At 43.6% G+C, this 12,796-nt stretch overlaps 1 protein-coding gene across 3 annotated transcripts in view; it reads right to left on the bottom strand.

The window, feature by feature from the left end:
• Positions 1 to 12,796, bottom strand: part of dot1l (DOT1-like histone H3K79 methyltransferase) — a 34,356-nt gene that overhangs the window by 5,865 nt on the left and 15,695 nt on the right. Inside the window, exons 20-29 of one of the 3 annotated variants that reach the window (XM_022205828.2) lie at positions 12,193 to 12,632; positions 11,974 to 12,070; positions 10,579 to 10,728; positions 10,293 to 10,335; positions 9,522 to 10,147; positions 8,553 to 8,758; positions 8,234 to 8,292; positions 7,462 to 8,145; positions 5,993 to 6,803; positions 1,650 to 5,857 (exon numbers count right to left, since the gene is read on the bottom strand). In XM_022205828.2, the coding sequence (XP_022061520.1) occupies positions 6,157 to 6,803; positions 7,462 to 8,145; positions 8,234 to 8,292; positions 8,553 to 8,758; positions 9,522 to 10,147; positions 10,293 to 10,335; positions 10,579 to 10,728; positions 11,974 to 12,070; positions 12,193 to 12,632 (2,952 nt within the window). In that variant the 3' untranslated portion in view covers positions 1,650 to 5,857; positions 5,993 to 6,156. Of the gene's footprint in view, positions 1 to 1,649; positions 5,858 to 5,992; positions 6,804 to 7,461; positions 8,146 to 8,233; positions 8,293 to 8,552; positions 8,759 to 9,521; positions 10,148 to 10,292; positions 10,336 to 10,578; positions 10,729 to 11,973; positions 12,071 to 12,192; positions 12,633 to 12,796 lie in introns of those variants that run through there. The other 2 variants (XM_022205829.2, XM_051947064.1) reach the window with 2 other exon arrangements.

Raw genomic sequence — 12,796 nt, forward strand, 5'->3', positions numbered from 1 at the left:
TGTCTCTGTGAGGAACAGCTTCTATAAACTAAGCAGCATTTAGACGAACTTCAGGGCCGTGATAAGAGCTGAAAGCGGAAGTTTTATTCAGAGCAGGTTCTCCAAACGAATGCGCTCAGGTTATCTGCCGTCATTCACACAAGAAGACGGGGAGTCGCTGAACGAAATCTTGTTCTCAGGAAGCAGAAGTCTGATTCTTTTCAAAGAGCCATCACTCCCCTCACTATTCTCACAGCTGCCGTCGTGTTTTGCAGACAGTCAAGGTCTCGGAGCTGTTTAGCGGCCGTCTATCCCAAGAGATAAAGCCGAGGTGGATACTTGTACATCACAAATCTTTAGTGAAGAATGACAGGAATTGTCCTGTGTGTTCTCTAATAGCTACAATTTATTATCAGCGCAGTGTTTGGAGAACATTTCTTGGCAGGTACTCATGCCTACTTCTTACAGGCAGCATATATTTCAATCTATTACAACACTTTAAAAACACTTATTTGGGCATAGTTCTCCTCTATTAGTGGTCGTCTCTGTTATCATTGTTTACATGCTGTTTTCTGTTGGGCTAACTCAACCCCAATGGTGCCTTATAAATGGATCCAGGTGCAAAGCTTCACTCTCCAGGCTTGTTAGGAGCTTTTCTCTGAGATAATACAAGCATTTTGGAACAAAACAAGGTCACCCTTCTAGGAACTGTAATATCAGGAGGCTTTCTCACAAACAAATATTCATTTTAATTAAGCTCCACTAGCTACATCAGCATGAGGCATTTTAATGCTCAAAATGCATCAAATTAAAGCTCATTCTGACCAGTTTTGACATGTACACCCGCTGTCAAAAGTTTTAGGACACTTTCTCATTCAAATAAAGTAGAACCTGTCCTACAACTTTTGACAGGGGGTGTATCTACCAAATTTGGTACACATATGCAGCACATCAGGCTGAACAAAAAAGTCAGTGACAGCAACATTCCAAACCGAACAGGAAGTGAGCTATAATGTCAGATTTTGCCCATTTTTCATTTTTTTCTAGAGCGAACTCCTCCTCAGGGGAAACTCCAATTCACCTCAAATTCAGCCAGTACATACAGGAGGCCTTAATGATCCAAAGTTATTTAAATCTTTTTCCAAAGTCAAAGGGCGTGTCCGTGGCGGCCTCTGGAATTTTGATCCTTTGCCATGAAATTTCAAATGCTGTGTAAATGCCGTGAACATGCTCCAATCTGCCTGAAACTTTACATGTATGATCAGAGTCCTGCCCTGATCACATCCATATGATGAAATACACCCCCTGTCAAAGGTTGTAGGACAGGTTCTACTTTATTTGAATGAGACAGTGTCCTTAAACTTTTGACAGGGGGTGTAGTGTACATTTGTTTCTTCATAATTACAGGTATTATTTTCTGAGTATTGTACCTAAAGAAAATTAGAAAAAACAAAAAAGAATACAAATATAGAGAATAATGAACACATATGTAGAAAAAACATATAGAATAATATTTAAAAAAGAAGACTGATGATTTCTGTGACAGTTGGTTTAAAAGGGTTAAGGCAGGAAGGGATTATTTATAGGTAAACAAACATAAATATGTAAGTCTGACACACAGAGTTGATTTTGAGCTTTACGGAAAACAACAAAAAGTCACGGAAAATTAATTCAATATTATAGGAAACATTTTTTTTTTATTAATGATCATAAAACGCAGAAAAAAAACATTAATTCCATTTGTTTCATTATAACATCTTAGGATAAAAGCACCAACATCAAACAGTAACAAGTTTTCCATGAAAAACCCAGGGCCTTTTGGAAAGTAGGTTTGCCATTATTGCACCTCAAACCTGCCCTGGCTTCACCAATCAGAGATCTACTGTACACATACTGTCGGTCACATCTGCCCCTTTAACATCCCCGCACAATGAAGGAGGTGTTTATAAAGGACAGCGGACCTCCTTAGATACACAAATCTAGACAGAGGCATTTGTGAGATGAGGAAGATGCTGAAAGTCGTAGCCATTTCACAGCTTCTCGAGATCAGATCGACTCATAAAGCTTCACTGAAGAGGCCCGATGTATGTGCCAGTAGGAGCGAATCTAAGGAGACGTGACAAAATTTTTCACCTTGAAATAAGCTTACTGAGGGGTGATCCTGGTCCTGAGTTGGAGGAGAGGGACTTCATCATGCCACAAGATGGTTAATGAATGCGACATGCAGTAGCTGATAGAAAAATTGTTAAAATCATTGCAAGCAATCTGGGAAGTTCCTGAGTTAAGACCTTTGGCAGGATTTAGAGTAAACAGCCTCGACTGCAAAGCTCTCACAGATTATCTACCAATATTGTACCAGGACGCAGTATGCCGGAGAGAACTGCATAGAAGCTCTGAATTCAAATCATGCTCGTACACCAAAGGACCGTTAATGACAAAATCCCTTTGACTGATCCCAGAAGCAAATAGAAAAGGAGTTTCCACAAAGCACTCGTACTTGCACATACACCGCAACGTGCCTCCAGATTAGAGAAAGTTCCAAAGGTTAAACTGGACCATCAGAAAAGCCACCAGGCGAGCTTGTGTTTGGAAACTATAAAACCCTGCAGCACAACAGGAGAAGAGTAGTATTTATCAATAGCTGCAATTTCCTTGTTTAAAGTGAAGGAGAGCACCGTGCTGTCTGTCTGACTAGTAGTATTAAAAACTGACAGGAATCTGAAGACACAGTCAAAAGCATAACATGGAACTGAAATTGTATCAAACACCAAGAATAAGAAATCAAAACAGCATCAACAGTAATTACAAAATACCTCTCAGTGCTGGTAACAAATGGACTAGTCTCTAATTACGCTCTAAAATGACTTTTCTTCTTTTTTTTTTCCACTTGAACACTCACAGACGGAGTGCACAGGACAGGAGTTTTCACTATAAAGCTTTGATTATTAGTCTAATCTTCCCTTAGATATGCACCGGCAAGTGGAAAAAATACAAGCACGCACACAAACTGAGCTTAAGTGTATTCCCACTACCAGAGAAAAAAAGGAAGCTTGGCTGCTCGCACTCACACACACTAAGACGAGTGTTTCACATCAGCATGTCTCCTGCAGTTACACAATACGCGCACGTGACGAGGTTCGGCCTCGTTAGTGAGACATCTAAGGACAGACAGTGTGTGTAACGACGCGTAGTTCAGTATGCACCACTGGAGATCTAACTTGTAAAATGTGAAGTGCCGTTGTTTGGAAACAGAAGCACCATTTTTCTTGCAGGATCTGGGTTGGTAAATTAAAAAAAAACAAAAAACGAAACAAGCAGAAACAAAGACGTGGAAACATCTGGTAAAAGTGATAACAGTTCTAGTGCTGAAATCTAGTTGTGTTCGAGTCACAGCACCTCTGCGTGTTAAAAAACACACAGCTTCTGAGTTTCTACATGGGGTGTGTGTATATCACAAGGATTCAGGTGCTGTTGTGGTGTTCCGCGTCGTCTATTAAGGTCCTGTGGTGGCAATGCTTTGCTCTGCTCGGCTTCTAGCCTCCTGTTTAACAGGTTGGATTTAAGGGTCACAATGCCAGCACCAAAACACCCCTTCTCACTTATATATATACTCATATATATTTATATATATTTATATATATAGACTGTATATAGATACATATTTTATATACCTTTTTGTTTATGATGAAGACGTACAATGAAAAACAATAAAACTTATGTACAAAAACAGTGTGTCTTGTTCACGAACAGATGAGCGGCTCACTCTGAGAGCAGAGCCGGCTGACGTATGTCTAAAACTGCTGCTTGAGAAACATCAACATGAGGCCCTCATACCTATTTACTCAAACTATGAGCCAGCTGTTGGAGAGCATTTCCATCGAAACGTGGTGTCTACAGTTGTACACTAGGCATCGAAAGAACGAGACAATAGCATATTAAATATGAGAAAAGGAAAAGCCCAAAAATGGCTTTACAAATGTCCCTGTGTAAAGCACCAAGTATTCGACTTGTTTTCGATGTTTTCATTATAGAATAAATAAGGTCAGGCACAGTCCAAACTTAGCACCATTGTTTTCAGACTGTGAGTCAAGTACACACACTATTGCATTCTACAATCTCAACACAATTTAGGATTTAAAAAAAAAAAAAAGCAAAAACAAAAAACAAATACCAAGGCAAATGGAGAGACTGACAGCATAAATATAATAATCTAAATTATCCACAACTATACAGTCAGAGAATGAATCACATTCACAGTACAAACATTGTTTACAAAAAATTACACAATTAAAAAGCAAACAAAAAGGTGTGAAGAGAGTCCAGTAGTTTGTTGTGGTTATGGTTCATTACGTTCTTCCCAGTGTGTGAGGATTTGCATGCATGACTGTGTATGTGTGCGTGTTTGTGTCAACTAAATGCAGGAAAATTTCACATACACGTGTGTGTCCACATTGGCTTAAACCTGCATTTCCCAACAGCAAAGACAAATATGAATAATTTCAGCTTAAGAAGACTAAAAATTCTGCTGTCAGAGTATTTCGGCTGCGGGCCCGGTAGTAGTGTGATTTACCAAACTGACAGAGGAAGAGAATGTTAATAAATACAGAATCTAGTTGAATTTTTTTGTTGATTCACTGTAAAGTTCTTCTACACCTGCTTTGTTAAACTTTAACAACAACGTCTACACAGAGCACCATTTCATAAATTAATTTAATTCGGGGGATATTAAAAAAAAAAAAAAAAGATGCACCCAGCTCTGCTCAGGATAACTGGCACCCCTGAAAATGTTATTAATTCACTTTATTCTCACAATTAGGCTGACATGAAAACATTCCTATGTAATGATGTCCTGTATTCTTTTTCCTTTGGTGAACTGATTCAGAGAATGTAAAATATGTTGGATCACCAACATAAAACGCAAAAAGTTTTAACATTTGAAGAAAACATTCACTGATGAGTTAAATATTTGAGCACTGAAACACTCTACAGTTCAAGATTTAGATGAAAACTGAATTGTTAGTAGCAAAGGAAAGGAGACACTGGATTGTGAGCCAAGACCAGGCAGAACAAGCTAAAGAAAAACAAATCTGATTTATGTATTTTTCATTTCTTAAATATGAAAATAAAGCAAATTACAAACAAAACAGGGGTGTCAACTAACCAGTCAGGACATGGACATATTCTGCTACAAGAGTGACGAAACCTTACAATCCAGTGTGAAGTTAGATACTGAGTTCCTCATTTAGTTTCATGGTCAAACGTGTTGCAACAAATATCGAATTTCACCGAGGGACGAAAACAGAGATAAGGCGGCATGCATGTAGAAGGAAAGGACACACACACAGCCATCAGAGGAAACGTGACACCTGATGAGATTCAGCTCAAAAAGGTGCACCGTGTGCTTCGCTTTCGTGTCAAATGAGAAATTAAACAATCAAATTTTATGAAATAATTTTTGCTGAACACTAGTTGGCATAACAAAATAAAAAAAATCATGTTGCAGAGCACCGTAAAGTTAGACATGATATGATAATTCAGTTCATTCAGTGCCAGACGAAAGCCAGATTGTAAAAATTCTGAAGCAAGATTTTAATGTCACACATAAACATGACCAGCACTGATGAATTCTGCTCAAGGTGACCATAGTGGTGGTTAGTGTGTTTGTGTGTGTGTGTGTGTGTGTGTGTGTGTGTGTGTGTGTGTGTGTTTGAGGGTGTGTGTTCATGTGTGTGTGTAAAGATCCCAGTACAGAAGCCGGTCTTGGAGGCGGTTGGGTAGTGCAGACGGTTTGAAGCACCAGTGAATGAGGAGAGTGCCTTGGTCCACACCTGGACATTTGCATAGTTTATTTAATGTTGAGGTAGCTTTCATCAATTACCTGAAACATTCAAAGACAAGAAAAGACACCATGAGTGATTCGAAAGCTTCCAGATTTAACACAGTAGCAGCACAGAACATCCTGACACTTTTAAAACAGTTTTATTCTTTAGATCTAAAACCCAAACAATCTTACCTTGTTCAATCTGAACAACAGCTTGCAGAAGCACAGGGAAAACAGGTATCCTGTCTCTCTCACTCCCTACCAGTCTCTCTTTCTCCCTCATTCTCTCCCTCTATCCACCCCCTGATTGCCCTCCACCCTCTCCATTCTCCCCTCTTTCCCCATCACCCCAAACCCTATCTAGGTCGGGAGCCGGGGAGCTGGGAGGTGGTGTAGGCACCATGCATGCCCTGAGTCCTCCACATGCTCCCGCCACCACCCGAGCTGCCGGCCGGTGATGGAGGGGGCAGCCGAGGGGAGTAGTGCACTGCGAATGGACGAGACGAGGAGGAGGTTGACAGGGAGGAGGAGGGGGAGGCAGAAGCAGCGGCAGCGGTAGAGACAGAAGCGGCAGAGGTGGAGGCGGAGATGGACAGAGAGAGGGATGACTGTGCTCTCTGGTGGTGGAGAGAGGAGTGCGACAGACGCGAGGAGTGAAGGGAGTCTGATCGGGAGGATGGTGGAGGGTCGGAGTGCGTGGATGCTGAGGAGGAAGGGACGCTGTGCAGGGGAGGTGGGGGAGGCAGGGAGAGCGTGGGAGGAGAGGGGCTGTGAAGCACCGATTGGGTGCGGCTGTGCTGGGCCTGGGAGAGGGAGAGGGGCAGGGGTGAGGACACGGAGGTCAGGCGAGTGGAGGCTGGCTGGGGGGTGGTGTGCTGCTGGGTTTGGGAGGAGGTAGAGGAAGAGGAGGAGAGACTGAGCAGAGAGCTGAGGCCTCCAGAGGTGGGCAGCGCCGCCCCAAACTGATGGGAGGACACTGAGGGAACCACGTGGTGAAATATACCTGCAAATCATACAGCAGAAATGGAGGGAGGGGGCAAGAGTCGAGATAGAGGAAGAGAGGCCAGACAATAGTGCGAGAAAAGGGGGAGGGGGTGGGACAAAGAGAGAAGCAAGGACTGAGCCAGGTTGTGCATAGCGCCAAGCAAGTCTGAGACAAGCACACAGAAAGCAAACAGAGTCAGTCCACTGTAACAGCAAAACACTCAACTAAACCATTGTGGCCAATTTAGTACTGCAGCAAAATGAGATTTGATTTCTGGAAATATTTTGGCGTACAAGTGAAATGACTCTGACATACAAGTCCAACAGAGACACCCAGAGAAAATGTCAAAAGCAACATCGGTCATTGTCTCAATAAATCCAGAGATTTCAGATTGGCATAATTCCTTCATTTGTTCATTCTGTTAAAGATGTGACATTTTCCAAGGGTGTTTCCAACTGCATCACTCAAGCAGCCAGCCCATGTCAAAGCAAGGCAGCACACAGAGTCAAACTGTCTGTGAGGCGAACATGAAGACAGCAGCACTGGGCCTCCACTTACCTTGCTCTTTCTTTCGTACTAATCGTTATCATGATGACCCCAGAATAAACCTAAGACCTTATTCTGACTGTTCAGCGATGCCTAATTAAAACCTGATATGCTCATCGGTGAAGCTCACCTCCTGCCGCTCCTCCTGCCAGTCCAGCGCTGGAGAAACTTCCCAGGGCAGAGTGTCCGTTGACAAGGCGAGGGGTCCCACTCACCGTGGATCCGCCTGTCTGGGCTCCGAACAAGGACTGTAAGACTGAAGTCCCTCCAAGTGGGAACTGCGGCCCCAGATACTGTCCCACAGATGAGCCTGTGGTTGAGGAAACTGCTACAGGGCTTCCTCCCACCTTCCCACTCAGAATGCCACCTCCACTGCTGGCAGCAGCAGAAATGAAGAGATTCTGACTGACCAGGCTGCTGCTCGTCTTCATCTCCCAATCCCGAGAGGCCTTCTGCTTCTGGAGGGCCTGGCGCTGGTCGGATCCACCGCCTCCCTGGGCGCCACCGGCAGCACCGCCTCCACCCCGGGTCCCTGCATCCTGACTGAGGAAAGGGTTGGGGGTCATGTAGCTGGACGACTCCCCGTCACTCCCTTTCCTCACCTGCTGTTGTTTGTGGTCAGAGTCTGAGTCTGTGCCCCGGCTCGAGCCCCCCATGCCAAACGGAGAGCCGCCCTGCCTCAGGTCGGAGTTGGGCTGCTTGGGATCAGAAATGGGCGAAAAAGTGGATTTCCACTTGCTGGTAGCGGACATGGAGGATGAAGAGGAGGCCTCGCTGCCTGTACTGTTACCACTGCTGCTAGCAGACTTTCTGCCTGGAGGTGGAGGAGAAAAATAACAGTTGACATCAGGTAGTAGAAGGTAAAGTTTTTATTCAAATTTACTACAATTTTCCTTTCTTACCCTCTCTACCAGGTCCATCTCTGCTCTCCAGGGATATAGTGGCTATTTTTCTTTCAATTCTAGAAAGAAAGAACAACTGTAAATGATCGAGACAAACACAACCACAAAACAAATGTGGAGTTGATACAGTCAAAATTAATAAAATTCTAACATCTGATGAAAGATTTCCAAACAAAGCAAGAACAAAATGTTTTTGGTTACTGAACAACAACTCCATCTAAAAGCCTGCAGCTGAGTCGAGACCAGCAAAGTCAACTTGCAACAAAGACGGGTCAGCGTTGCTGCTATTCTTGTCCTCACTGTACGAGCTCTACATTACCGAGAACTGGAGCTGTCAGCAGGATATCCTGAGTCCTCATCATCGGAGCTGGGGGCTGTGGAGTATCGACCTGTGCCGTTCAGCTCCAGGGGGCGCTCTCTTTTCAAGATGGGAGGCTGGTCCAGGTCGGGCCCGCTGGGGCTGCGGCTTGATTGTTCCGGCGAGGAGATGGCAGAGATCTCCAGAGGCTGGTTGATGTTGTTCACCTGATAGAGCACAATAATTGCAGTTTGACACCAGTCACTACAAATGTGACTTTGTACGTTTTCAGTACAAAAAAATCGCTAATATTCTATTTTTAAATAAAAAATTACGAAAAATACAGGGAATATTGGACGGGCATCGCGAGGTGCATTTCCTTGAAAATGACCGATTCGGGGATTTTATACCGACTTCAGGACATGTTTTGGATAAAATAGTTTACTGGCTTGTGTCGTCTGGATGTAAAAGGTTGGATTATAGCCGTTTTTTGTGGAATCTTTTTTTTGTGTGTAATAATGAACCCGGAAATGTGAGTCACGCTGTGTGCGTTGAAGCCGTGTATAGAGAACGGATGGATGAGTATTCGTTTTTGTCGGACAAATGTGTTTTTCTCACCCGCTGTGGTAATTGCATCTGAAAGTGGTTTATACCGGCGGATTCATGAGAATCTAAGCTTTCCATCGGCGTATAGTGTTTGTATAACCGTGTTTGCAGCCGTCGGACATTCTTGAAATTCCTATGCAAATTAGTAGGTGTACCGCCGGGTGTACACTGAAGCTTAAGGGGTTAAACTGATATGGCACTTTGGTATTGTTGCATTGATTTTTTTGTAAATTTCTATGACCTTCCTGAGTAACCTTCTTTTTGGGCCTTTTGGTCAAGCACTTTGGAATCTTTGTTTTTAAATAGTTATTTTTCTTACTATTATTATTATAATACCAAACTATTCCCCGTTTGTTTATATCTGTAATGCTTTTGCCGACTCACCATGGAGTTAATGTTGAGTGGCGATCCTGAGGAGTGGTTGTTGGAGCTGATCCCGGGGAACGACCTCCTCTTTGGGGATCCGCTGGCCATGATGGGCCCTGCAGAGCTACGTTTCCTTCTCCCCCGTTTGCGGCCTTCTTGAGAGCCGAGGCCGTGCGAGGAGTGCGATGACGACGTGTGTGTGGGCGTGTGGGTGTGCTGCGTGCTGGGGGATTGGTGGTGGTGGTTTCCATGGTTACTGTGGTATCCCTGCTTGGCCGAGTTGCCGGTGTGATGGTGGAGGCGCGATCCTCCGGCCACGCTGCCTCCGCTGCCTGACGAAGAGGAAGACGAGGACGAAGAGGAGGAAGAAGAGAAGAAGATCCTCCTCCGCTGTTCACTGTCCTGGGGCTCGGTGTCCGACTCCCCTCCCTGGCGGTCTGGTCCGTCTTCTGGAAGAATCCTCGGGGGTCCGTCGGCATACTGGAGCACCCCTCCGGTGTTGAGCGGGGGGCTCTGGATGGGACCTCCTCGACCCATTGATCCTGTTAAAGGATTGTTGGTGTGTGGAGGAGGCGATAAAGAAGCACCATTGTGGTCCTCTGGGTGGGGACCTCCATTCATCAGGCCTGAGCTGGATGAATATCCTAAACAGAAAGCAGATCATGGTCAACAACAACAAACTGAATGCACTTTTTCAGTCTTAAACAAGCAGCAGCAGATCATTTTACGGCAACTATTGTGAAGTTCGCACGTGACCAAAACGAGAAGTGGTTGAGGGCTAGTCCTTACCATTCGTCTGACCTGCCTGAGACACAGGGCTTGGAGTACTTCTCTGAAATTATGAATACAGAGAATATATCACAATGCAGAATTCAAAGACATTAAGGGAAAAAAATCTCAAAACATAGAAACTGAAATCTTTTAAAATCTGTCGAAAAAGTAAAAATCTCATCTCTTTATTTTACTGTGTACAGATGACAAGTAAACGTACATTTATTAATTTTCAGGAGGGCAGTACACACAGAGGTACTTTAGTGTAGTAATGTAATGTAGTTACTGTCATGACAATACTCACCAGTCTCTCAGCGCGACTGGGCAGCACTACGCTGGCCAGTGGGATGCTGACTGGTAGTTTACTTGGATGGACAGTGCTCAAAGGGATGCTAATCGGAAGGCTTGTGATGCTGTTGTCTCCCTGAACTGATGGACTTCTCTCCTTACCGCCCTGCATCGAACAAGAATGGGAACATTTCAATTTTAATTTAGTTTAATGTCATTTATATAGCTGAGGGAGAATTAAGGGCTTTATATGTGAAGAGAAGGATTTTAACGTTTATTTTACCAATAAAGAGAGGCTCGTGTGGGAGGAAAACGGTCCGTCTTGCTAGTTACCATCAGTACTTCAGCTGGATATTTTTATATCAACTTTTCAGTTATTCTTACATTCTGATATTACTGAAATAAAAAAAAGTCCAGCCTAGAAATTACAAATGCACCGACCACTTTCTCAGCATAATTATGAGACAAGATGTTCCTAATTTTGACAGCGTTGCGCAGATGTTTAAAAAAAAAGATTTCATGGTTCCTCACAGTAGCACTGGAGGTCAAGGCAGTGTCATTTAAAAGGAAAATTATGGCTAAATAATGTGCTTTTGAGCTGCTAAACTTCAGCGGTCTGAATTTAAAAGCTGAAAAGTAGAGGTTATTCAGGTAAGACTTACTTTATGTTGGATTAACTGACTTGTTCTGCACAGTCACTTACATCTATTCAGTTTTTCCTAATAAATATGGGAATATCATGCTTGGAAAATGGGGACGTTATTCCAAACACTGAGGGGTTGGAACAGATCTGCTTATACGGTGGAAAAGGACAGGACTTGTGGGGCGTGAAGAGGATAAAGTCTGTATGTATGCCATGTTTAAGGTGAAAAACATTTGATTCAGCACAGAACCCCATATGTGTTTAAGAATCATCACTGGCATGAATAACCTTTAATTATCATAAAAATATAACCTAAACCAGCCTAGTGCAGATCCATTAGTCCTAATGATGATTAAAGGATACTATGATGTACAAATAAACAAATTCTGTGCAAATGGTCACATAATTGATTTGCAATAGCTTTTTAATTGATTTTGGCTTAAACACCCGTATCAAGAGTAATAACGGTTTAATTACAGCAACCTTAAACACCTGGGGTATGTAGCTTGTTAATAAGGAAATGTTAATTAAGGCTAAAACACCCTTAAGCAGTCTGCTGGGATGGAGTCTAAAAGACATGTTGGTGGTTTAGATGAAGCAATTGTTGAAATTGGCTCAGGGAGATCTGTGGGAGTAAACTAGCCTAAAAATAAATCAGTATTTTAAGACACATCTGTTAACAGTGGAAGAGACAAATGCTTTAAAGGAGGTAGAAATCTATATGCTTGCAGAAAAAATACACAAACACAAAGAAAGATCAAAATGTACCCTCTCAGAGCTTTTAGGATTATTCTGAGCATCGGATGCATTGGGAGAAGGGCAGTTCTGCTTGGCTCCGAGTGGAGAGTTAACGCCACCCAGTTCCCTAAAAAGCACAAAAACAGGTAAATAAAGCTTCATGTAGCCAGCAGTATAACGCCTTAGGAAACAACTTGGAGATCTTTGAACAAAAAGGGTTATTATTGGCAGCTTTGAGCAGAAACCAACCTGTGTGTGGTCAGCCCTGGACCTCTTAAGTGAGCAGAGGCACTAGGATCCTGGTTAAGGTGCCTCCGCAAGGCAATCTTGGCAGGGGAGAAGCGAGTGTAGTCAGGAAGAGCATGGGAGGAGCTTTGCTGCCTCTGTCGAATGTCGGGGGTGGCAGGCACAATCTCGTGGTCAGGAGAGATGGGCAGGTAGCGAGAGAGAAGCTCACCCTTTGTGTTGGCCCGGTCAAAACAGGGTGAGCTGGTGCCGTTGATGGAAAGCTCTGGGCTAATGCCGTTGAGAGCTGGGGCTGAGGACAGGCCGAGCTTAGAGGAGTCCAAGTCAGTGGAAGAGCGCGACTCCAGACTCTTTCTGTATGGGGAGCCCTCACAAGGGCTATAGGATTTGAGCTGAAGCAGCTCCTGCTGCCTTTGACTTTTCTCCAGCTCCACGATGCTGATCTACAAACAGACACCAGGGGGAACCATTACACAGAGAAACAGGAATGCTGCAACAATGCTGAAATGTCTAGGAAAATGTCTGTGACAACAGTTCACACTTTTCATCAAGATAAAAACAAGTTATTCATAGTTCAAGTGAAGATAGAAATGTTTCCTGAGATGGT

Source organism: Acanthochromis polyacanthus, chromosome 4 (assembly GCF_021347895.1).
Source record: "Acanthochromis polyacanthus isolate Apoly-LR-REF ecotype Palm Island chromosome 4, KAUST_Apoly_ChrSc, whole genome shotgun sequence".
NCBI classification, from domain to species: Eukaryota; Metazoa; Chordata; class Actinopteri; family Pomacentridae; genus Acanthochromis; species Acanthochromis polyacanthus.